Below are 26,386 nucleotides of genomic sequence, written 5' to 3'. Positions count from 1 at the left end.
TTTATCAGCAGTTTATCATCATTTATCATCAAGTGCAACTTTAAACTGATTGGATTTTTTCTTTAAATGATAAACTCTTTTTCTGAACATGAACTAACACGGGCTCAGATTACAGAGGCCTACAACATAAGAAAGGGGACTCTTCATGGATTTGATGGTCCAAAGTAACTGAAGGCCCCTTTCTGCTGAAGAACGCTATGGAAACAAAAGGTTGCTCAAGGGATGCCTGGAAAAGGTCAGCTTTTCACAGAGTATAAAGCACAGTTTTTTTTTTTCCCTAACCATTTGATTAACTAGATCACATATAACAATTAGCTGCTACTTTATTACGGAACAGGCAAGAATAAAAAGACAATGTAAGAAGAAAAAGGTCTCCTAAGAGAAAGGAATCAATAAACTACGATACCAAAAGGAAAACATTTTTTAGCTGCTGGCTAACTTTTAACCAGGAGTGAGGACTATTTTGTATAGCATTTACAACAACACACCTTTAATACATGACAAGCACCCTCTTCTTGGGCATTACTTAGGGTAACAAGAAATTAGAGTGGTAAAAAGAAATTGAAATTAGTTTGTCACGAACAGTATTTATACAGCTAATAAAACAGAGAAACATCAGAATGTTTCTGCACGTATTCCATAACATTTACTTTTAATATTTCTGGCACAGTGCAGCCCAGCTGCAAACTGTAACGCAATCAATATGAGAACATTCTTCAGGAGCTCAGAGTTGTCAGAGAACACCTGGAATGGTTCAGCCAATTCCAGCTACAAAATGAAGACGATGCTGCCAGTAACATGAAGAAAAATCTTCGGACAACTGACCAGTCTCAGTAGGATTTAACAGCTCTAATATTGTTAGAAAGGTTCTTATTTATGTACTGACAACCCACACAGATTCCATAAGCCGAGCACTAAGTATTTCTGTGAAAGATATCCCTCACTGTATGTCTGACTTCAGATCTGAACTTGGTGACTGTCAGACCACAGCGCTTACAAAGAATCTGATAGAACAAGATAAGCGTGTATATTTAGCAACAACCGTGGTCCTATGAAAATAGATTATTAGTTATTGTTGGAGGCTTTTTCTTTAACCAGGATTTGCTTTATGAATTTGCTTTTCTTAATGAAAAACCCACAGCCTTTTCTCAAAGTCATTTTGGAAAAGCAAAAGATGGAAGTTGAATCTATTTCAGTTCCCTCATACAAGCAAATTTGGGTATTCTTAAGTGCTTTCACTATTGGTCATTGTGCAATAGCTTAAAAAAAAAAAGGATGTGAGGCGAGTAAAAGACTATTGACCTGGCAACTGAAGAAAGAAAAGAGGAACAACTTTTCTGCAGATTAAACTGTTGTCATCTCTTCCAAGACTCTGGAAAAATTCAGAGAAAGCCTGACAAGGACACTTTACAGTTAGATCTTAGCTTACAGACTGAAAAAAAAGGACAGTAAATCAAATCAGGTGTCCCTACTGCCTATAAAGTACAGAAGACACAAATCACTGCTTCCTGCAACATGGCAAACGGTCTGCATGGCCTGCTCAAGTACATATTGAAAAACAGCATAACAAAAAAACAATTATAGGCATTACTTCTTGTATTATTCAATTCTGACAGCATATGAAAAAGTATTTCTTTAAGACTGGTTTGAGAATGTATTGAACAGAAAAAAAATGCCAAAAATACGGATGCAGCTATGTAACAAAAATTCTGGCAGGTTGTGAATATCATTTTAACCATCTATTGAACTTAAAATAATAAATAAATGAGGAACTAGATCTTAATGTGGTAGAAATGAGTAATTGTAATAAATTTTCATTGAATATATAATAATATAAAGTTTGTTTAAATTCAAAGATCAACTCATTTATAGAATAAATACTAAAAAGCAGATCCAGCAGCTGGGGACATATTCTACAAGTAATGGTTTCAAAGTAGAAATCACATTTTAAGGACAATACTTGTTGTCATACTTGTAAATGAACTGTGTTTATATGGTACTCGAAGTATTATTTTTTTTAGAATGGGAACTATCCTTTATTCTTTTACAGATCCTAGGATCCGGAAGTTATTCAGTTAACTGAAACTTCAAGTCTATAAAGACAGTAAATCAAAACAGCAGTGATATAATCACATTCCAGCAACACAGGTAAAATACAGAAACTTGAAAGACCATGTCTTAAATCTAAGAAGCTTTGTTTTTACAGGCATCACTGGAAGTTCCCAGAAGCAGATGATGTAACTTAATTGCAATTTATAAACCATCAGAAGAAAGGTAAATCAACAAAAGTCATCCTTGATGTAAAACATCCCTAATTCATTTTTTGCCTGATCGGTTATATAAAACATTAGCTGGCAAAACTCATGCATATGACTCACCAATAAAGACACATTCCTTACAGGTTATTAGTCTAATGGGATACACAGCAAAACGGTTTAGCATTCCAGCAAAGAGTAGAAAACTAGGAACAAACCTAAGCCGGGGTTCAGTGTTTAGTCATGTGAGTTACGTGGATAAACAACAAATTCTTATATGGCTGTTATCGTGGAGACCTGTCCTGTTATCTGGAGGAATTACGATATCTGATTAGATAGAATGGCATCCCTGGGAAAAAGAGGGGAGTAAAACTTTAAAGCTTATGATAATCAAGAAATAGCAAACAACTAAATAAATGTCAAATAACCTGAAGATGACATAAAGGCAAGCATGAACACTGAGCTGAGGAAAAGGTGTGTGAACAAGGAGAAAAGATGTTTTTCTGCAAACAGACTCAGGTACTACCTTTGCTGTGTCTTCTAACCTAAGAGTATGTAACCTATATATGGAGTTCTCTATTTCAGTTACTGTGCAAAGCTACGTAAAACAAAATTTAGCTTTATAGAAGAAACCAGGTTATTCTTTTTTAGTGATTTATATCATGCTAAGCCTCTCAAAATTTTCACTTGCATAATTGGAAGGAACTCCCTTCTTGCTTTTTCTACTGAATAAGCAGTAACTAAGGAGGGAAGTGAAGAAAGAAATGTAAAGGAGAAGTGTGTCTGATCTCTCTACTGACCTCTTGAGAGAAATCAGACTGAAGGGAAGAACACCTCTAGTCTCCATCAGCTGGGGTGCAACAGCAGAAGTGGGACTAGTTCTATCAACATGGGATTTGTGCTGAAGGAACAAGCGAGAGGAAACAAATCACATTCCAGTCTCTATCAACAAGTACACTCGTGCTGTTACCACACCATCTCCTCCTCAGAGTGATGCTAAAAAGCAAAGAGCTTTACTGTTAAATATGTGGAACAAGTTCTCGCACATTACATACCAGGCAAAGAATGTATAAAGGCCCAAACTTCGTCAACAGTCCATACTGATGGGTCTGCTTGCACCACTGGTAACAAGTCAATGCCCTCTGGCATTTTCCTAATTCTTAGTTCCCTAAGTTCACGCTCCCTCTCTCTTTCACTCTGTCTTCGCAGACGCGTGGTCATGGCAGCTGGAACAGCGTCTTCATGAGAAGCCAGATCTTCTTCTGCGGATGGGTAAGTAACTGGAAGCTGGAAAACATCGCACAAATACACTGCAGTATTATATTTTATTTGTAATTCCCAAAACAATGCCATAGTTTTAAGCAAATATTCCACAGACCTGTCTAAGAAAATGATCTCGTGACGCCCCATCAGGGCCACTCGGTCGACGCCCGCGTCGCCCAAGACTTTGGCTATCTGATTTCCGATTCCAACGATTGGTCTTGTCTGATGTAAACAGCCCAAATTTCTTAGTGCAACTAAGGCTGTGCCTAAAGAAGTAAGATATATTCAAATAATGCACTAATAGCTTTTTGGACTGAATTCAATCAACTTAGCAATAAAATGACATTGTTGTCTACAGAAACACTGCCTAATTAAAGACAACAACAGGTGTCACAAATATAAGACAAAGGTATCTCAAAGGCCATGTACTCTAACCCCTTGTCTTGAAGGGAGATCAAGTACATCTAGATCATTCCTGGAAGATGTCCATCTTTTCTGCTCTAAAAAATTTTCCATGATAAAAAAACAGCTTTGGATTTTATCACATACTACAATCCTACTTCTCTAAAACATCCTCTAAAAGCTTAATGTCATATTACATCTTTTGCTTCCATTTTCTCTACCTAGTTGATACCCCGTCAAAGGAGGACGAAGGAAGAAGGGCCAATTGCCTTCTGAATATTATTTCACTATAGTAGTGTCCCAACAACTACCAAATAAAACATATACATTCCCACTACTTAAAGTGGGAATGTCTCAGGCTGGGGATGAAAAAAGCAGGAGACATAAGAGAAAGGGGGTCTCAAAGTACACTGATGAGAAAAAAAAACACAACTAAGTGGCAGCTGAAAACTATTTCCCATACAAATGCCCCCTATTTCTAAAACATTTGGGATTAAATATCAATTTTCCAGCTGTAACGATGGAAGATTTTACATTCAGGTGTTGATTATGACTTGTTCCTCTAAACCAAAACAATAAAAAAGTGTACTAAACCTGAAGAGAAACAGCAATCAGCAGTCATTTTCCTTTGCCAAGCAAAGAGCAGCATATGTTATTTTCAAGAAATGAGAAGCTTTAGAAAACACTAAATTTATGGTTTAACTATTTCTATTCTGCTCTATGCAAATCATGATTTTTTTGCAAGGGGAAGACAATAAGAATATGACAAATATATAGTGATTTGTGGCCCACAGACCTCTACACCACCTTCCAAACACTTTCTAACTTTTAATGGATACCCATCAGCATTCCTCTAAGCCCAACAGCATTCACGTCATCCTCTGAAAGAGTTCTATAATATAACTGGAGGTCTGTCTTGAAATAAAACTATCTACCATCGTCCTTTGTACCCACATAGTCTGCAAATTTGCACAGAAGGCAAACATTTTTCACTGCTTCTTTATTTTTCAACATCAGATAGTATTTGGGGGCTACTCCATTAATCAGATAACACTAAGCAATAACTAGAGTAGAGTACCTTTTGGCACAGGATGTAGAGCAGAATCGTTTTGACCGCAGAAACTTGTTAGAATATCCCATTTTCCCACAAAATTCACACTTCAGAAGATCATTTTCAATTTCATCCAGTCCCTCTAGAGGAAGGAGTGAGGTACAAAGAGGTTAGTTTCAATGAAAAAAATGTGTTCAAGTTTCTCATCTCTTAAGCAGGCAGGTAGAAGACTTTCAAGTATTTAATACATGTCAAGAAATATTTTGATTAACAGAAAATTATACCAAACTAAGAAAATCATAGATTTTACTCTCCATGCAAAAGAACTTGAGTGAACTGAACCATGGATTAAATTATTCATGGAACTATGTCAGCTTTTTTGTTACATTTCAAATCATCCAGGAGCAGGTATGCCTTCAAATATAGCAATCAACTAAAAAAATAGTTACAGTCTCTACAAATTGCTTATAAAGAGTTTGTTAAGAGAACTGGGCACTTTATGGTCCAAATTCAAGCTCTCCTGTAATGAAATAATGCATTACAGTTGTAAATACTTTCTCTGAATAAGCAACACCTACAACCAAAAGGAGAACTTGCGGAAGCAAATAAGACATTGGAACTTATCTATTAGAAAGATAACATGCATATAAAAAGAAAAGGATTCTAGCGTCTACCAATTTGAAGTCTATTGTTACACAGTATTTTTTTATGATATTGGTGAGATAGGAAGCACTTTTCCTGTTCCCCATGAAGAACTCAAACAACAGCTGAGAGAAGCACCAGTGAAAGATGCAGGAAAGCCCAGAAGGCAGTACAAGGTAAGAAGGCAGCATATGTCACGTGCTGAATGTCTACACCCTATGCTGCTGGAAGAGAATTTTGTGGGTAGAGCATGGTTTGTAATAATTTAGAAGAATGCTACCATCTCTGCAAACTAACTTGCCTTTTGGCATAAAAAACAAAACAAAACAAAACACCCAAACTTATCCCCATGCACCATCTGTGAAATACATCATTAGGAGCAAAACTGGCACAAACCGAAGGGTAACATTTTGTGATCATTCACATAAGCAAAAGAACTGCATGCCACATGGCTGCAATCACGGACAAAACATTTATTTAAAAAATCAGTGAGCTAAACAAACATCCATTCCTTCCATATTTCTTATTTACCTGAATCGGTTTCATAAACTTTGCTTCTTGCTATTCATCTTCTACATTCATACTTTTAATTTTACACAACTAATTGCAAATATTGCAGACTAGCTTTTTGTTCAAAACTCTTTGTTAAGCTCTAATGCCAGCTAACACAAACATATATCAAGGTTTAATTAAGAGGTTTTAGCTATGAATTTTAAAATTGTTATAGTGATATTACCTCACTAACTAGTGTGCTAACAAGGTGATAAATAAAAAAGCACTAATGCAACGAAGTTAAACAGGCTGAAATAATTATTTGAATAACATATCTGATGTATCAGGATTCAAAGGCATAACTGAAGTCAACAAAAAACCTAGGTAGTGTCAGACTGACCACGTTGCAAGTCCCCAACTTAAGTTGGTACCACGCATGAAGTAGAAACTGGAAGTTGGAAGCCTACCAAACCTGACCAACTTTGCAAATGAAGTTAAATACAGACTAGAGAGCCATACTTCAAATAAATCATTCTTTCTATTTAAAAAAATGCACAAACCAGGTCACATGGAATAAAGTGACTACAGATGAAAGCAAAAATTGATGGTAAAGGTCTTCTCTTCTGCATTTTAGGTGTTTCTACCGTATAAATGCAATCTATATCTTGGTTTAGCATCAGAAAATCTCCTTTGATTGACTTCTGCCTATGCAGCTGCCTCCCAATACTGGATATTTCCTAGCTTGTCTAATGAGTAGTTGCCAATTGCAAACATAAGCCTAATACCAGCTTCCAGGAATGATAACTGAAAACAAAAGCATGAATGTTTGAATAATTGCATGAAACAACAGACAAGCTCTTTGACATCTGAGAAACAGCACAGAGTTATTACTGAAAGGTTCTCACGGAATTCTTCTGAAAACAAAACTGAACTAAGATCTACCGTAACAAACTAAAGACAAAATGACTATTGCAACCTAACACACCTAACATACTTGATTTCCAGATTCTAAAAAAAAAACAAAACACAACATGATGATGAGTTCTTCTGTTACTGCGTGGGGAAGTTTGATGTTTTTAGCTCATGAGTTGTGTTAGAGACCACTGTATTCTAAGCAGGACAGTACACAGTTTCTTGACATTTGTGTGCACCCACAGCAATTTTTGTCATTATGCATAGCTAGTTACAAACATTTGAAAACAGTATCTGTTAGAGATGGTGTAAAGACTGGAGGAAGATTCCAGATGTACAGACAGGATGGGATTCTGTAATACATACAGACCAGAAGGAAAAAATTGATATTTAAACAAAAACTACAAACCTTCTGCAATCATATCCTCTATCTCTGTGTCCGATGAGTTGTCTGCATGTTTTGTATTCTGCAAGTCTGATTCAACACACATAACACTCATGATTTGACCCTCCACTAGCAATCTTTTTTCTGCAGGCTGTTCTACCAGCAAAGATGAACGACTTACCTATTGCAATAAAAGCAAAGTAACAATGGTTAACTGAAGAATGAATGACTGGAAACAGTATTTGTGACCAATCACACAAAGCTCAGTAGGGGATTGATGGTGCTTTAAACAACAAAGTTTTTAACAGGAAAGTACTACTATATACAAAGACTCATCGCAGAGGTTTAAATTATCGCTTAAATTGAGGTATCTAGGAGACAAGTGTAACACAAAGTTAGTGCAAATGTTAGCCTAAAATAACTCTGTTGTTATCTCTGGATAGCCTGCCTACTCTACTGTAGTCTCTGTTTCATTTAGTACCTTGTCATCCAGTGACACTGGCAAGCCAAACAGCAGCACAAATTCAGATTAAATAAGTATACTGAAGTGCTGTAAGAAATAGGTTACCAAACAGGGAAAAAAGGTCAACCCCAACATTTGGAAATGTATTCGAGGTTTAATGACCTTGAATTCTTATTATTAGCTATTAGAAATAGCAAATAGCTATTAACAATAGCTAATAGCATCATCTTTAAGAATGGTTTGTTTTAAGAATTAGTAGCAAAAAATTCAAGGTAACTTTTACACTTACAGGGAATGGCTCCAACCCCTCCTGAATCACAAAGCCTTCAATAACATGGGTCAGGATTTGTGGTTTAACGATAGCCTGTGGAGGTTTATTTTCTAGACTAGGAATGCTATTGGGCATTGACGTGCTGTTACTCCTTGTTGTTGCTGCTGGAAGCAAAAGAGGTGGTGGTGGAATAGAAGCATGCGAAGGATCAGATGGAGATTTAATTACTGAGGCACTGACTGATGATGTCACTGAAGGTATTCCCACATGGTCTGAAAAACATAAAGTATGTTATATTTTTGTGACTTATGTCCAAACATTCGTTCAGAGTTCTAGAAAGTAGAAATGATAAACAAACACACCCAGCTTTGTACATTTGATCCTGTAACACAGGCTTTTCTTTACAGTTTATAGACTTCACCTTCAAAACCATATGATTTTCCTTGACAGACTAGTCTACAACCAAACAGCTCTCAAGTAAGCATCAATTTCCTTTACTAAGTACTGATTAACTATAACCATAGATGGCCATGAGAAAACATTTGAAAAAAGTGACTTCCTATACAGATCTCAAATCCACGAGACAAAACCAGAAACCACTCTATTCAAACGTGTGATTCTCAAAACAAAGTTGCTGAGCCATTTTTAAAGAGAAAATATTTTCAGGGTTGCTCTGAGCCCTGCTAATCTTTAGAGTCACAAATATACACAATATCAGCTGTAGGTATAGAAAGCTGGGTATAAGAACCCGAATTTGGAAAGGTTGTACCTCCTGGTGTTCTGAAAGATGTTACATACATTCATTATTACACATACATACATGTGTGTATATACACACATGCGAATATACAGTGCCATAGATACTCACAACTTTCTGCTGAAAACCCAATTTTCTGAAAAATACTTTGGAAATACAGACAAGCTCATAACCTACAAAGGAATCTACATCTTGTACTTGATTTTGGACAGCGTTGGCTTTTAGCTCTAGTAAACATCCTATCTGATCCAAACATCAGTTACCATGTTTTATTTACAAAGTAAAAAAAGAATATTTTGTCCTCTTCTCTTTCTCATTTATTCCAGGAAAGGATCAGCACAGAACAAGCTGAACATTCATAACTGATCTGTGAAGCATCCTGTCTTTGTAGCTTCAGCAGAAATTTGTGTATTCAGCACATCAGGGGAAGTTGCATTAATTTGCAGCACAAACATTGATATAGGCAGGTATATCTTTTACAATTCTCTGGAAAAATGTTCATTGGTAGCTTTTGCATTACAACTGCTCCTTACTGTGCACGTCAAAAAATGATGCACAGAACAGTCATACCATGTAAGCAACCATTCTGACAGCTCCTTCCAATTGTTGATCCTGATTCTGTGAAATCAAGCTCCACACCAACCAGCATATTTTGCTCACATCAAACAGCTATCACTTAAAGAGCACCTGGAGATTGATACTCCTGTTAAGGTTTTCATATTATAAAAGTATACGCTAAAGAGCTGAAAAGCTATTTTTGTACTACATTATCCAAATACATATGTAAGTTACGCCTTTGGGACTGAATAATTCATTCTATCACAAAGGTTTCTAGCATACTTTATACAGTTTTACTTAAAAAATTATAATCTAAAAGTATAAAAAAGATGAAAATCAGACATTTTTGCTTTAAAACATCACTAGCTAGTTCCTAAACAGAGAAGCTACTTTAATTTTACATCTGTTCTCACCTGACAAAGGCTCTTCTGAATTAAGTGCCTCTCCATTCCCCAAGGTTATGGCTGGTGGGGACAAAGTCGGCGGTGTCGGTGTCCTAACCATATTGACACAATCAGACTCCTCAGGCATCTCTTCTTCACATACATTCTCCACCTGGTAAATCTGCATTCAGCAAACTATTGGTTTAGTGATTTCCAGTCTATCATAATACTTTAAAAGAGTCGTATAAAAACAGTTGTGCTTTTTTTTTTAAAAAAAACAAATTACCAGTTGAAGAGTTAAGATATGTTAATCTAATAAAATAATAGTTTTCAGCTGCATACAAAACAATTAATTCTGGGGACATCAAGATGACATTTGAGAACAAAGTTATTTTGTTAAAAACAGCAGAATTTTAAGAGGCATAGTCCTATCAAACAGACCAGAGAACTTGACTTTTTCAAGGCCAGATCTTTATAGTTTGCTGTATTTTAATTTACACATACCCTTGTAGCCATTTAAAGACTTCTGCAAAAATGCAAGCTTTATAATTTAAGTCTGCAAATTGTTTTCTGTCTTATACAGCAGTGTAATCAAACTGAGTTCTTCGGGAGTGAATGCCAAGACTATCAAAAACATTACTGAAAAGGTTATAAGGTATTTTCCTAAAAATTCCAAAAGTAAATTTACATTAATAACTGACAGCTAGTTTAGTAGATCAGGATGTAAAACATTACCTTCTCAAAAGTATAGCTGAGTTCTATTATTTTGCCCAATTTTTACATGAAGTATCAGAGAATTGGGATTATCATTGCCTCAACATGAATTAAAAATACAGTGCACACCATCTTCCTTAATCTCTTGGTAGACCAGATTCTTTAGAGAAGTCAAGGATGAAGGACTGCAATATTTCATTGGCCTGACTGTCCCATGTCCCCGTAACAAAGGAAAAGCAAAGCTATATTTGAAGTACTTTCAAAGTACAGTGGAGTCCCCAGTTCATGAGTGGCATAATTTAATGGGAAGACATGTCCAGCATTTAGGTTTCCCTATCTTCTTCACTATACACAGTGAAATTTAGCTTGAATGAGTACTATGTGTCAAAGAACTGGGCTCTCTATTCATGAGGTATATAGCAAAAATTTCTGATTTTAAATCCCTTTTGAACATTTCTGCAATCAGCACTGCTCTATTAAGAAAAAAAGAGTTCTGCAAAGACAGCAAGATGATTTGTTTTGACAGACTGGTACCCCAAAATATAACTTTCAAACATCTCGCTGTATTCACCTACCTCTGGCACCTGTCTCTCTAAGGCCAGCTTTCACAACTAGAATGGTTTTGGAAAACAGATATTTTCACAGGTTGTTTGACTTTGCTCGGCGTGGTCACAGATGACATCAAAGAAAGGATTTTTCACTCTCAGTTTAATCCTAAAATTAGAAGAAGGTTTCTGAGCACTTACCACCGGAGTTTCAATTGGTACTGACGGCTGCACTTGAAGATTTACTGCAACAGTCTGAGGTGGTGGAAGAGTTTGAAATGGCAGCTGGACCAAAGCTTCTGCAGCAGGAAGTTCTTCCTCAGAAACCAAAGTGTTTTGAACCAAAACCTGGCCCTGGGATAGAATTTCAGGCTGCACTTGTAACGACTGCACAGACTGCAAGGGCAGTTGTTGAATCTGGGTTGAAGATGTTGACAGCTGTGGAGGAGCTGCAAGAGGGATAGGTGTGGACTGCAAGGCTGAATATTGCTGGTGTGGTGTGGAGGACACTATCTGTTGGCCCGAGGAAACCAAGCTGGGCTGATCTACTGATCCTATATGTACAGCAGGGGAGGGTGGAAGTGGGAGATGCGGCGGAAGATTAAGTGGCTGTGCAATTGGTCGAACTGGGTTGGTAGCAGTTTGCTGAGGAGTGCCCTGCTCAGGCTGAAGAGCTGTTGGCACGAGGGAGTTTGCCTGTGACTGGATAAGTGCTTGAGGATGAATAATTATTGTGGGCGACTGGCTAGGGGAGTGAGAAGGTGGAGGGGAGACCACTACTGACTGCTGAGCTGACTGGGATGGAGTGGGAGATAACGTTAGAGGTGGAGGATGGATGTGAATAGGTGAGCAATGAGACTGGACGCTGCTGGGACCTGGAGGAAGACCGTGGCTTGGGAGTGGCAGACAGTGCTGTGACGGAGGGGGCTCCTGACCAGAAGGAGTCTGAAGTGCAATCGGCTGGACTTGCTGCTGCTGTTGCAGTATCAGCTGATGATGCGAAATCTTTGGAGGTGGTGAATGAAGTGGGATCTGCTGATGTTTTACCAGAGAATGAGGTTGCAATGGAGAATATGAAGCTGTGAAGGGAGGGAAAAAAAAGTGACAATTAGCAATTATTTCCTTAGGTCCAGAGGACATTATAGAAATAATGAAAGAAAGGAAGTTTTTACTTTAAAGTAAGCCCATCAAAACTTTTTCAACCCTTTGGATCCACATTTAGAAACACTTTCTTTAACAGCATATAGTGCGCAAAAAGAATTTTTAGGAATATACCAATCTCCAAAGCAAATGCAGCAATGAATAAATTAACATAGCCACGCATCGTACATATACAGAAAATACATACACATATATAACATTATCTGCACATCTTTTTGGTGGTAGTTCTAAGATCATTGCTGATCCAGCCTTCTCTTTTATTTAAGAATTTCATGCAATTTCAAATGGATTTAACCTTTGCTTTGAAAGAGACTGGAATGGAAGAAATAAGCATGTCACAACAGGATTTGTTCCTAACTGCTAAGTTAAATTTTAGATAACATAAGAGACTCCAAACAAAACAGCAGGAGTTCAGTATGAAGCAAAAGCATTTAAAGTATTTGCCTGAATGTGGAAGCACAAACTGAAAGGTATGAATCTAAAAATAGTGCAACTTCCAGAGACATCACATCGCCTTCAAGTGAACCAGTGACTCACTAGTAATTCCTTAGAGCGTTTGAGTGTATGCAGACACATATTTTGCTCCATGTGCAAGCCTCTTCTTGCTTTCCCTTTTCTACTTGAGAAATGATTTGCCTTTTTTTATTACTTATTCTGTTAGTAAAGATGGACTTTATTCCTTCCAGAAACAAGTTCCAAGAGCATTATGGCTCAATAACTCAAGCACGTCTTATTCTTTCTTTAAAAGCCGCCATTAAGCCAAGCTAAATCCCCAGAATTGAGACCAATTGTCTAGATAACCATTACTCTTTCAAAATTAAGATGCTAAAAAGCAAATGCATTGCATGCAATGTAAATGCATTTCTAACCAACTGCATGCTTCTCTTGATCTATCACTTAATACAAAATACTAAGATTCTGGAACACTTACCTATGGATTTTTAAAATTACTTAATATAAAAAAAATCATTCTGATCACAACGAAATATAATCAACAAAATGGACTTTGGAGACAGCAACAGGCTGCTTGGAAATGACATGTCATGACAGTGAGCATACACAGTGACCAGTAACAAGAATTATGTTTGTACTGGGATTCAGCTGTATATTGCAATTGCTACATTGTGCTTGCATTATTTCAGAACAATGCTGTATCACTCTGCTAAATCAAAATCCTGTGTAATGTCAAATATCAACAAATAAGTAAATTTAGTATTAAACATTAAACTCTTCACATGGAAGATCTAAAAGATCGTGGTCAGTGAGCAATGGACCCTGACAGAACTATAATATACAAATTACTTTAAAATATAGCTTCATTTTCATCCTACCTGGTGTTATTAACTGATGTATGCTTGATGTCCGTGTGACTGGCGTACTCCGACACTCTGGAGTTGGGCTATCACCTTTTCTATTGCTCTCTGAGGGATCTGGTTGGCTGCCCTTGGTACTGGTTACAGGTTTATTAGCGCACAGAGACAACGACTGAGGCTGGCTGCTGCTCTTTGGTGGGCCGTTCTGCGAACTTGACAACACACCCAACTTCTGACTGCGCAATGTCAAGTTTTGAACCTGGGAAATCAGTAAAATGTAAACAAATACATAAAAACATTTACGACAGACATCCAGACAAAACCAGACAACATTAACTCTACTTATTTTATGTTATACATCTCATCCCACCTTATCAAAATATCTGAGAAGTTAAAAGTCTCCATATCCACGTATCTTAAAGCCACCAAATAAACAGAAAAATAGTGATCTTGAGGTACTTCAGTGATAAATACAGCAGTCTTTTTACTTACTGAAGTTTAAAAAATAAAGGATAATTGTTCATTACACTAATTTGAATTAAAACTTGTATTTTTTCTCCCTTTTATAGTAAATTCAAGGTGAATGACAGAACATATCTTAAGCAAATGCAACTTTATTTTTATGCAGACACTACCAAAATACAGTGGTAAGTATGTTTGCAGGGACTAAAATAAACCAGAGCCTTGGGTAATGGTAGTGACAAGAACGTGCTGTATATTATTTGTGTCTCAATACACTTGAGTGTACCTTATTTCTATAGCAATATTAATATACCTTTTCACCACAGCTCTAATAATAAAACAAAATGTAAGCCTTCTGAAATGCGTATTAGGCAGTGATTTTCACCGATGTGTGTTATAACGCAGCCAGTTTCTGTACATCTTGACCCCAGCTTTCCAGTCCTACATGCTGAGCTAAAATTTATTTCAAGGACAAAGACTACCCTTGCAGAGCACTAATGTATGTCATACTTTACATGAAAAAAAAAGAGGACTACTTATTGCCACCCACTTTTTGATTATTTATTTATTATTATTTACGCATTCCAGTTAGTACTTGTGTAATGAACTAGTTGACATTTTACTTCTCACTGTTCAGTGTGTTACCACAGGGTGTGCTCAAATCCTGTTCTGAAAACAACAGTATTTGTTTCCTAGTTGGCATGCATGATGCATTTATTGCAATCCTAGCTGTTGCAGAAGGGGAGAAAAGTCTATGAATAAGCAGATGTCTGAGCAAATAAAACAACTGGGATGAGATTATTCTGGAGTTTGCGAGAGCCTAATGGCTTACACTAATCAAGATGCTCCAAATTTAACATTTTCACTCCTGAGGACCATCGAAGTCCAAAAGATGATTCCCATTCCAGCTTGTGTTTTTGAAGGGGATGCTTCTGAAACATATGAAGGATATCATATCTGACCTAATAAACCCAGTCATGGAGAACCCCCAGAGTGCCACAAGCACTCTGCTGTCAGACTCTGACTTTGTTTTTGCAGTTAAGATGAATCTATTCAGTGTGGGAAGCAAAAGGTCAACTTAGATTTTGGAAGCAACAGTAGGAAGGCTTTACCATGACCTTTTATCAGGACCCTGCGATATATAAAAGCCCAGGTCTCACAGTCCAGCCTACGGTATAATCAAGGTTCCCGTTAAACTCATTCTCCCAGCATGTCATTTGGTCTGCTGAAAGTTCATAAAAAAAGGGAAAGAGAAGGTTAAAAAAAATAAAAGAAAAAAAAAAGAGCCCAACATGCTAAGAAAGGCTTGCCAACCAGGGAATAAATGCCAGCTCCTGTTTTCCCTCATATAAATTTGACCTAGCTAACTGCCCATTTTAACACCCTGTTGCAATAACGAGAACAATACAACCAATTTTCCTGACACAGCACTGCACTGAATTCCCAAAGCTGTTATGCTAGCTAGGCAGTATCACCTATAAAAAAATACTTGGTCCACTACAATCCTTTAAAAAAAAAAAAAAAAGTGCTGCAGCAGAAGATAAAAGACCTAATTGCTCATTTACTGAAAGTACTAGAATAAAGGTAAATTAGATCAGACCAGGAAGGCAGCTACCAGCAAGATACAGGGACAATGCCCCCAGTAAGGACAGAGCTACCAGCTTCTGCATATGTTTTCAGAGTCCTCCCTACCCACATAATGTACCAAATTGTGCAATGAAGAGAATGAAGAGGTGGGAATAGAGGTTTGCATTTCTTCACTTTTTCGCTGTATCTCAAAGGTAAAGTCTTTCCCCCTTCACCCTGGATTTTACTCAGATATCTTTAAACCAGCAGCATGAAATTAATGGTACTCAGCAGGTGATATGGAAAGAGTTTAGAACTACAGCAGGTAAAATGAGGAATTTGTTTTCTCATGCTGCTCACTGACAAAGCTTCTTGTGTAACAAAGGGGCAATCTTCCTCACAATTCAGCAATGACATGGTAACACATTACCTTGCAGCTTTTGTGTCTGTAATTTTTTTCTCTGTCTGAAGGCCAAAAAGTTAGATGTGAAAGGTTGACTAAAAACTAAATTCAATAGCTTTGGGGGATGTTAACCTTTTGCTTATCACTGCAAGCCTTGTCCATGCCTACGACAAGGCAATCTTTTATTCCTGTGTTTAATGAATTGGTTAATTAAGGAATACAACGAAAGCGTATCTAAAACTAGTGCAACTACTCTCAAGTTTTTTATTTTTTTATTTTCTAGGTTATTCATTTTAGCTGCGAAGTTCTGCCAAACACACTTATCTTTTAAAAATAAACTGGTTATGCTATAAAATGGAGTACCAAATTACCAAGATTGGGCTTTATCCACCTTAAGAGTTCTAAATGACCTCAAGAATGAAATGTTAAAAGAGTAACTACAGAAGGAAACCTTTTTCCAAACTTGGCACAAGAGAACTGGAAGGTGCAACTAGCACAATGCAGATTTTTCAGAAGTGGTTCAGGAAGATCTGTAGAAGTAAAAATAGTAAATCTGATACCTCCAATTGCTAGAGTACTAGAAATTATAACAGAGCACCAGACATGTGCCCTACAACAAGCAATATGACTTTTGTAAAGCAGTTAGTGGCTCACAGATCTATTGGAATCTTCTGAAAGGATCCACAAACACAAGCACAAAGAACATTCAACTGGTATAATTTACTTGGATTTCCAAAAAGTTTCAAAACAAAGTCCATTAGCAGAGTCTTTTAAAGAAATCCCTAAAATAGAAGGGAAGGTCTTTCATGAGAGCATAAATGTGTTGGACAAATGTTTGCTTTTCACAGCAGGAGATGGTGACTAACATTCTGTAGAGATCTGTGCTGTCCCATATGTTTTTCCAGATCATATACAAATTTCATGTTTCAGTGAAATGACAACACTACTTCAGCTGATAACGTGAAGTCATTCAAGGTAATAAAGATGAGAGAGAATTATGAAGAGCTGAAGTGTCATATCCAGGACCCCAATTTTACATATAACATGATCACCTCTAAATGTGTGATGATGGTAAACAGAAAACACTAAAGATGTACAGAAACAGTACCCATAACCAATTTTTGTAAGTAAAATTTAAGCACAAAGTTTCCTTATTTCTCAGTTTTGGCACACTCTACTGGACACAAGCTCACCTGAGTAGCTGCAGACTGACAGGAAGATGAGGAAGATGATGAGACAACAGGAATGTCAGACTGGACAGCAGCCACAGTGGTAGCAGGAGTAAAAATTAGCTGTTAAGCAAGAAAAAAATATCAGGTAACAGACTGAAATGTTGAAAAATATGTAAAAAAAAAAAAAAAGCAACATTTTACTTTTATAGAGTGATATATGTTACATGCAGTGATGCACAGCTTCTCTTTTTTTTACTTTTAGAGGAACTTATTCTAGTAACAATTTACTGCAGTAGTTTAAGTAAATAAATGAAAAGATAATTTAAAATCATGTAAAATATTTGTTCTACATATTCAGAAACAGGTATTATGCACACACACACACACATTAGCTTTCACGCAAGCATTTTAAAAATGGCTTTCCCTCCAATGTTACAAATGAGTGAAACAAAGGCAAAAAAGAGTTGGCCAATTTCTACAATATTGTAAAGAGAGAAAACTTGGAGTATCTTCCAGTCCAAGTGTTATCTGTCCAAGTGTTACTTAACAAACAGGGCTGTTATATCAACTTTAACTACGCTGATTAAGTTTCATTGCAAGAACAGATATCGCACCCTCAAATTACTAATTTCAGTATACTGGCATGCCTAATTGTCATTGATTTCCTCAGTGACAGTATAGCAAAGGCAAGTCTTATGGAAGGCTTTGAAGAGAGATCATTAGTCACTTTCCCTTACTTTTAAAGACATGTCAACTGCAAGGAGCAGCTAGGAAGAAAACATGAAGTTACTTAGCCAGAAGTGAATCAAGCTGGTGATGAGGCTATTGTTATAGACTAACTACAGATGAGAGTTGACCTTTTTACAGAAAGTCCTTGACAAGGAAGGAAAAGCATTAATTTGACATGTTAGATAGAAACACTGAAAGATTGAAAGAGGTTTGACATGCTACCAAGAAGAGCAAAATGATCTTGCGATATCATCCTGAACAGAAACTAACAGAGTTAGTTTCTCTCAAAACTGGGATGTAAGGCAGTTATTGAAATAAGCAAGAAATTTGATGTAAAGAGTCTGGACGAAAACTTAGTGTGAATAGATATGAAAACCATATCCAAAAATCCATGTCATTGAGACAGATTGCTACTATAAAAAACAGCAACCTCATCCCATATTGCTTCCACCACTAATTTGATAACACATATTGAAAGGCAGCGACATGATGAATTCCTAACTTTCTGTTAACTAGTACTAGGTGATTTCAGCATCTAGGTTTGCTTACAAACCAAAGACTCAGGAATCCTTTTACTGTCAAATTGATGGTGTTTGATCTTTAAACCCTTATCTTGAATTCATACTGCTTTTTCAATAATCATGTAGGAGAAGAGCCGCCAAAGAAAAAGCTCAACATCGCATAACACCATTGCTGGGCAAGCCTAAGAAAAAAATCTCAGAAAAAGAACAAAGAAAAAACTTTCATAAACACGCTTCACAGGTGCAGTTCCTGCAAGAACTCGTGCCTGCATCTAATTTTATACATCAGTGCAGTCACAGACCTCTGACTCTTGGTGTAGCATAACAGTGACTCTTCCTGTTTCATGTACTTGTACATAACATTTTAGAAAGCTCTAGTCATGAACTGCCACGGGTCGTGGAAGTATCTTTGGCCTCCACCAAGCACTGATCACAACCTGAGCATTCAGGTATAACTTCAGTAATTCCTATGAAATCCCACACAGCCTGTAAGGATCAATTCATACAAGACTCACAACACAAAGTATTAAACTAAATGAAATAAAATCACTATACAGATTTTTCAAAGTTGCCCATTAAGAAATGGAAATGGCACATTAATAGGAATTGGGAAGAACCTGATGAGTTTCATGTGAATCTAAGGAGAATGAAAGCTACATATTTAATTCGTATTCTGGAGAGTAACCTAAAGAACAATCTTAACTAAATGCAATCAAATTTTCCTCAAGAGTCTGAGCTCTGAATGTTACCGATGCATTGGAAAAAACCTACCCTGAACATAAACTCTAATATGTCCTTTTACATAGCCAGATAAGACATGCTCTTTTTTTTCCCATGCTTTATCAATTTAACAAACGACCAGGCTAAAAACGTCCGAACAAATTTTGCCAGAACTAAGCTACAGCAATCCTTTTATTCCTCTGACATCTAAGCGTTCCAGAGATATGTACGCAAAGATTAGTAACTAAATTCTCAAAGCTACCTGAAACTAAAGAAAAATTCTTATAATTTCTAGAAATAACATAAATAAGAACTGGAACAGTAAAATTTGAGGGAACAAAAAACAACAGCAACAACAAAAATCCAAACTTACCATTTGAGCTCGTAGATACATTTGAGCCTGGCTTGCACTCAGGGTTGGCGAGGTGCTCCCCAGCAACATAGTCTGTTGGGTAATACTGCTGCTGGTGGTGTTGGAGGTCTGTGAACGGCTTATTATCTGTGCAGGTGTAGGAGAGGTGGAGAGGTTAATCTAAGGAAACAAAAATATTGCTTCTGTCATGGAAATTCAATCATCCTAGGGTCTAAAGCCAGAAAGCCTTTCACAAAAATGGCAGGGTCAGTAGAAACCTCTGAACTGTAAAGATATCAAAAATGTATTGAGCCAAACATCACAAAACTAGATTCTGGCAAGACTATATTTTAGTTCTCAAACTACAAGCAATATTTAGCAGTACACAGTAATAAGCATTAACAAATATAAACAACGATGTTATGAAGTCTGAAAAAATACATCTCATAGAAATACATATTTACATAACACATAGCATGAGCTTGTCATATTTTAAGAAAAATGTTTGAATTTTAATACTTAAGGATCTTTAAATGCTTGTATTATCTGACACGACTGACAACTTCTGAGATGCTCGTTATGAAACTTGACCAAGGTGCCTGTTTGTGCTGCCATACTTTGACTCTGATTCCTCATATGCACACTTAAAAATGGTCTGAGACTAAAGTTTTCTACAATTTCATATTAAATGCTCCTGGAAAAATTCTTTTTAGCATCTGCTCAAGCAAAAGCTGGTTGTTTTTTGTTTTTACTAACACATTCAACAGAGTTAAGTGCCCAGCTCTTTTAGATCACTTTGAGATTTTCTTGAAAATCCAAGCCCAATTATTCTGTTAGTTTAACATCTGGCATATTTGAAAACCTTCCCTCCTAAATCTAATAATGAATGAATGATTTTACTTCTAACAACTGTAAGCCAAAGCAGTGCTATGAAAGCTTAAAAAAAACAAACAGTTAAATCATTGAAGCTATGCACTGAAGCCATGAACAGCTTGAGGGCATGATTAATAAGCAGGATGTCTGTAGGACTAACAAAGTCCTACCAAAGACAACCGTAGAAGTGTACATAGAAGGCTCTGCAAATTACATATCTGAAGATGTCATTTAAGGAAACGCAGCATGAACTGAACACAGAGCCGCTAACAACTGAAACCTGAGCACATGCTTAGGATATGGATAAAGTAATTTAAAGTGCATAAAAGATGCATGATAAAAGATGATAAAAGAATGAAAGCTATGAACAATTTAACCAGTTTCACATACATAAGTGAGCAATGACTTGGATTCTTTAGATTCGGTGCTCCTTAATCTTAACTCTGTACACAGAGTTATGGTTTTGAACTACAACAGTGCCCTGCATAAAGAAACTAATGTGAAAAATCCGGTAAGAAATCATGTAAGAGATGAAAGCTCAGAGAGTGATTCCTGCAGTGGTCTGAACAGTCACTAGTGCCCACAAAGTGAGCAATTGCCCCTCAGAGCACCAAGAGTGGGCTGGGACCAGGGAAGCCTCCAACGCCAGCCAGGAACACTAGCATTGGGATGAGAGGATGACACTGGAAGCATAGCCAACGCTTCCTACAGGGTCATCGTACTTCCATTTAGTGTTTCTCTAATACTCCTTTTAACCACACAAATTTAAATACTAAAAGCTTTTCTGTTTTGCCAGATAGTTATTATATAACCAACAGGGGTTGAGAATGGATGCAGGGCTTTGTTTGATTACGTACCGAGGTCTGCGACATGCTTGACTGCTGAGTGACACTCCCAGTGGGGGAAGTACATTGCCTCCCACCTGACAGGCTTGCCTAGATAGCAAGAATATGCGTCAAATATTGAAATCAAAAAGTGTTTAAGCGATGTTCACATTATTGCATAAACCATCAAAAACACCCCTCTCTAACATTACCCTCTCTCTGACTTAGCAGCAAAACTGCTTGACTCAGGGGAATTAGATTTCAAAGTGCACTCCAAGCTCTGAACTGGAATCTGCAAGGTGTCAAATGCCTCGAATTCCTTGCAGCTTTCAGGCACTCAGACTCTCGAAGATCAAGACCTGAACAATAACTATCACAGGTGAAGCCCATCAAACTGTTAATGATGGAACTACCTAATCAACTCATCACCTATGGTGCTCAGAACTTAGAACGTGACATCATTAAAACTGTCATTATTAAAACTCACATTGTAATTTTTATTACATTTAGAAGCATCTAAAATTAAAACAAACTTTATAAATGCTGCGAGGAACATCCTCACTTCCCCTAGAATGACAGTTTATGTATGCACATAGAACGTGTATACCACTACGCTACTCCAGACCTTCAGATGAATACAGGGACAGTGATTTAGATGTATATATTAACAGACTGCAGAACAGAACTTCTTAGACTTGCCCAGCCTGATTCTCTTCGCTCTATCTCAGTAACAGTACAGGCACAAATCCGTCACAAAAAAATAAGTCAATATGTTACCATGATCTAATGGAAAAGGTACAGAAGTAGAAGCCAGGAGCACAGAAGAGTCCATCCTAGTTCTGACAACAAACAGCTGTATCTATCCCTGAAGTTTTTAACTCTGTTTTAGCACTTCCACATATAAAAATATTAACTGCCACCTATCCCTGCAAGACAGTACTCTCAATCCACAGTCAACTGAGGTCAAAGGAAGTCTTTCCACTGCGTAAGTTTTCACAATGGGTCTACTCCGGTGTTCCTTTCACATTAAAAGCTTTGCTTCAGAAACGAAACACAGCATTGTCATTTACTTCCTACATTGCTGCAGTTGGAGTTAAAATTGAACGTTGCCATTATTTATAATGCTGCCAGACGTGTGGCAAAACACACTAAAACGCCAGATGTTGACTACCTGAATTTGATTTCACTAAGATGCGTGGCTATTCGTTTGTTTCCCCATCAACTTTCAGAAAAATTCATGGGATGAAGATTGAAGTAGTCTATTTTTAATATATACATTTCTTCCTGTTTGATGATTTACATGATGCATTATAATGTATGCAGTTAAGCGTGGAATGGACGCCTACTGGAGCATCTATAACGCCTACTGGAGCATCTATAACAAAATCCTCCAAACAGTTTGGAGGAAGATACAATTTAAAAGAACAAAGTCATTAAAATATAACAGCGAATCATTGTGAGACATTGAAAGCTCAGGCACTTAAGCTGTTATGTTTGACAATGCTCTAGAACTCTAGTCTTACTCCAGAAAGTAGTAAACCACTATTTTTCAGCAATCTTCGCTCTCACCTGTGGTACAGTTGCCAGACTCTGAAACTGGGTACTGCTTAAGTGCTGCTGCTGCAAAGCAGCAGTCTGCAGCATTAGATGCTGCTGTTGGGCTGCATACATCTGCTGGAGGTACTGAGCAGCTGAGCTAGGAGGACGATGCAAGGCCTGCTGAATAACCTGTGATGAATCAGTAGGTAATTAATCACAATTACAAAGCACACACCATACTGACACGATGCTGAAGTTTACCTTTACAAGGAAATAAAACCAAATACATCCGTTTCACACCAACTGTATAATACTGAACTTGCTCCACCACCACTTTTCTCAACAGTTACCAAATATAGGTACAGCATTTTTCATAACGCTACAACCAAGTCTCTTAGGCTCTCATCATCATATTCTACGTGATATTCTATTTTTTTGGGAAGATCAGAATAGCACACGAGACTCAATTATCAAACCCAACAGAGCGGGCTGTACGAACTTCTTGGTAATCTTATTTAAAGAACAGCAAAATGGGGATGGATCCAAGAGGCAGTCACACACACAAAGATACCTCTGGATCCCTCTAGTCAGTGGTGGTCAAGTGAACAGCTTTTTGTGTTACTTTGTAAAATTTTATGTTCATAATCCATACCCTTGGGGAACGGTGAAAAATCAAGTTTTCCAATAGCATTTCTCTCCCGTTATTTGGAAGGCAGGCCTGCACACTGCACTATTCTTAAGTGGTCTGACATCTATACTGTGAACAGTATCTTATGAAGATCAGTAAGTCAGATATTGAGAAAGAAGACAGCAATTAAGAATGGAAAGTTAATTTTGTGTATTGTACGACGCATGTATTTGGGAGCATTGCACAGGGAAATAGCATCTGATGGCCTGGTACCTGGACGGCATGCCTGTCAGAGCCACTGTAGACAGATATCTGCGGGAGCGGGGTCCGGGAAGTGGAGGTGGTAGTGATAGTAGTCGTAGATGCAGAACACGTCGTTGTGTTTGGTTCATTCTCCATAGCTGTGCAGTGTTCGTCCAGCCTGGCGGGATTGAAGTTGAAATGAAAGCGGTTCACAAAGAGAAGAGCAGCACATACGGATTTTAAAGGAGAAAAGCTAAGCTTCTCTGAGATACAATAATGGACAGCTTGCAAATCGATAGGTTCGTAACATTTGCTATTACTCGATGTGATTTGTAGACAGACGTGGTTATGAACTTCTAAGATGCATCAAGGGTAGCAATAGGTGGCAATTTAGGAATGCATGCAGAACTTCCCGCAAGCTGCACAGGAATACTGCCGCATCCCTCTTCCCCATGGCACAGCGCAGGAGCCACTGGCTGTCCGCTCTGCACATTCAGCAAAACATTTTCTAGCCAAACGTCACTGGCGACATGTTCTATTTGGAAAAAGAATGAAAAGCTGTAGAGAAAACGCTTTTACTTTCTACAGCAATGCCTCCCCAAATACAGCCACAGTTATGGAAAAAAATACCTAAAAGAATCTCCAATGATTTTTTCCTAGCCTAACAAGACTTCCTTCTGCTGCAGAGTATAATCTCTCTCCAAAAACATTGTCATTAAAACTGCAATGAAACCTGTTTCTCAACATATGAGCGTTGTTTATCTTTTCCTTTTCAGTTTTAGTATTATGATTAACAGAGAACATAGTTGCTGTTTATTGCTTTTCAAAGGATGCTTTAAAAAAGTGGGTGGGGAGAAATATTTCCTTCTTACAATAAGGAAGGACTCAGAAAAATGATCATTTAGAGAGCCGCAATGTACTAGAAAAAAAAACCAGCACTGCCAAGTCCCCAGCAAAATGCCCACGGGGTGCTGCACCAAACAGGAACGTAATAAGGAGTTTCAGCTCACGCTGCTGAAAGCAGAACGCAGTACTGCCAATCTGCTACCCTCCCCTCTGAAAACATGACTACTTTGCAAGTAGAGAACTTAAAAAAAAGTATCCTCTACCCAGAAAAAAAAATGTTCAGGCTGACTTGTGCTGCACATGATCCCATAGGTCCTGATTACTTGGAATACATAAACTTTAATAGGTACACGGTCCCCTAGGGATTTTGTGCCCATCATTGTGTTGATATCTCCTATCTTTTGCCATCAAAGACAATTTGGGGCAATAAAGCTTGCTTTCAAAGCACAGATCCTACTATCAGAAATGAAGAAAAGTATGGCTTTATTGTTAAAAATACAGATCTGTTGTGTATTTTAATGCCATTTATCTACCTACAGGAGAGCACAAGTTAACATTGATGCGTTAACCACTTCAGTTACAATGAAAACAGCATCACTTCTAAAATCACTTTATGTTAATTTCATGTACTGCTAATGAAAAGTACCTTGAAAAAAGTCTCCTCCGGAGAGCATTAAATGCACATCAAAATATTTACACCTTAAAACTTGTCTAGCTTGTTTGAGCAGTTATGCAACTGTTTAAATTAGCCTAAGAAAAATAAGACTGGATGTTTAATTTTCTTAGTTCTTCGCCACATTTAAGACTTATCAGTGAGATATGCGACGTGTCTCACTGCACTAGCTGAATCAGAAGTTGATAATTCAGTGCTAGGTGATAATTCTTTAGCTAAGTGCCTTGTTTTCAAAATTTTTTGATCAGCATGGCCTGGCACTGATGTGCATCTCCAGCCCTCCGCTAGCACGTCTGACCCCGGATCAATTAGAGATGATGCACGAGGCTTACTTGCCACCCCTCAGGTCTTATCAGAACATAAAGAGTGATGAGTTGCAGCAGGCAGCACTGACACGCAGAAATACCATGCCCTCTGTTGGCTGAAAGCACGGGAAGGTGCTTCAACAGATGACACTTGTTAGAAAACCTTTCGTCACTTGGAGTGAAAAGCCGGTTGTTTAAAGGAAAAGAGGAAATACATAAAATGAGGGTTATATTTTAGCAAGATGACCCTGAATCCATTAACAGTTTGGCAGATGGATAGATGGATCTTTTACAACAGAAAGTATGAAAACGACTACAGAATTTAAATCTGTCTTTACAGCATCATAAAAGGAGATCAGGGCAACACTGCATACGTAACTAGACCACATTTAGTTATAAAATATAGGTCTCAGATACTATTAAAAATAGTCTTCTAAAATTTTCGTTAACTACTCAACATCAAAAAAGCAGAACTCCTAACTTAAAGTGCAAATAAACTTGGTAAGTGAACAGGGGCTGTACTGTGACATTACCTGTGAGTAACATCACCGCAAAAGGACCTCTCTGATGGATGAGTTTTAGAAAATGCATGAACTCTGACTTTGAAAAACCGCTGTATGTTTAAACGTGGACTCAAAATATAAAACACAACAGAAAACTGTATTTAAAAGAAGCATTTATTCAAATAGAGACAGTATTAGACACCACATAATTTCAAATTATACTGTGCATGACGTAAATATTTAGAGGTTTTTGTTCTTGCTGTTCTGAGACTTGAAGAACAGTTTTGGTCAAAATAAAAATCCAAAGTAAGGTCAGAAAAACCTGCCGTTTTACACCAGTAACGTTGGATTACCAGCACAGTACATACCGTGCATGCGCATGCACAGCATGTCGCTAGTCATGTTTGAGAAACTTTGATTTTTTGTAGTGACACGGTAAAAGCAAACACTACTGACACTC

At 37.5% G+C, this 26,386-nt stretch overlaps 1 protein-coding gene across 9 annotated transcripts in view; it reads right to left on the bottom strand.

Annotated features, from left to right (window-relative positions):
• The window catches only part of PHC3 (polyhomeotic homolog 3), a 29,440-nt gene that overhangs the window by 1,143 nt on the left and 1,911 nt on the right, over positions 1 to 26,386 (bottom strand). The window contains exons 2-15 of one of the 9 annotated variants that reach the window (XR_005822464.1): positions 23,630 to 23,777; positions 22,759 to 22,917; positions 21,223 to 21,300; positions 19,514 to 19,672; positions 17,192 to 17,290; positions 13,586 to 13,826; positions 11,295 to 12,172; positions 9,865 to 10,015; positions 8,155 to 8,408; positions 7,427 to 7,583; positions 4,999 to 5,113; positions 3,634 to 3,784; positions 3,311 to 3,542; positions 3,056 to 3,156 (exon numbers count right to left, since the gene is read on the bottom strand). Coding sequence is in view for 6 of the 9 variants with exons in the window: in XM_040567033.1 (XP_040422967.1) it covers positions 3,311 to 3,542; positions 3,634 to 3,784; positions 4,999 to 5,113; positions 7,427 to 7,583; positions 8,155 to 8,408; positions 9,865 to 10,015; positions 11,295 to 12,172; positions 13,586 to 13,826; positions 17,192 to 17,290; positions 19,514 to 19,672; positions 21,223 to 21,300; positions 22,759 to 22,917; positions 23,630 to 23,755 (2,800 nt within the window). In the remaining 3 variants the exon portion in view is untranslated. Of the gene's footprint in view, positions 1 to 3,055; positions 3,157 to 3,310; positions 3,566 to 3,633; positions 3,785 to 4,998; positions 5,114 to 7,426; positions 7,584 to 8,154; positions 8,409 to 9,864; positions 10,016 to 11,294; positions 12,173 to 13,585; positions 13,827 to 17,191; positions 17,291 to 19,513; positions 19,673 to 21,222; positions 21,301 to 22,758; positions 22,918 to 23,629; positions 23,778 to 26,386 lie in introns of all 9 variants that reach the window. The other 8 variants (XR_005822465.1, XM_040567033.1, XM_040567034.1 and 5 more) reach the window with 8 other exon arrangements.

This window comes from Cygnus olor, chromosome 9 (assembly GCF_009769625.2).
Source record: "Cygnus olor isolate bCygOlo1 chromosome 9, bCygOlo1.pri.v2, whole genome shotgun sequence".
NCBI classification, from domain to species: domain Eukaryota; kingdom Metazoa; phylum Chordata; class Aves; order Anseriformes; family Anatidae; genus Cygnus; species Cygnus olor.
This window is presented reverse-complemented; position numbering and strand designations above follow the sequence as displayed.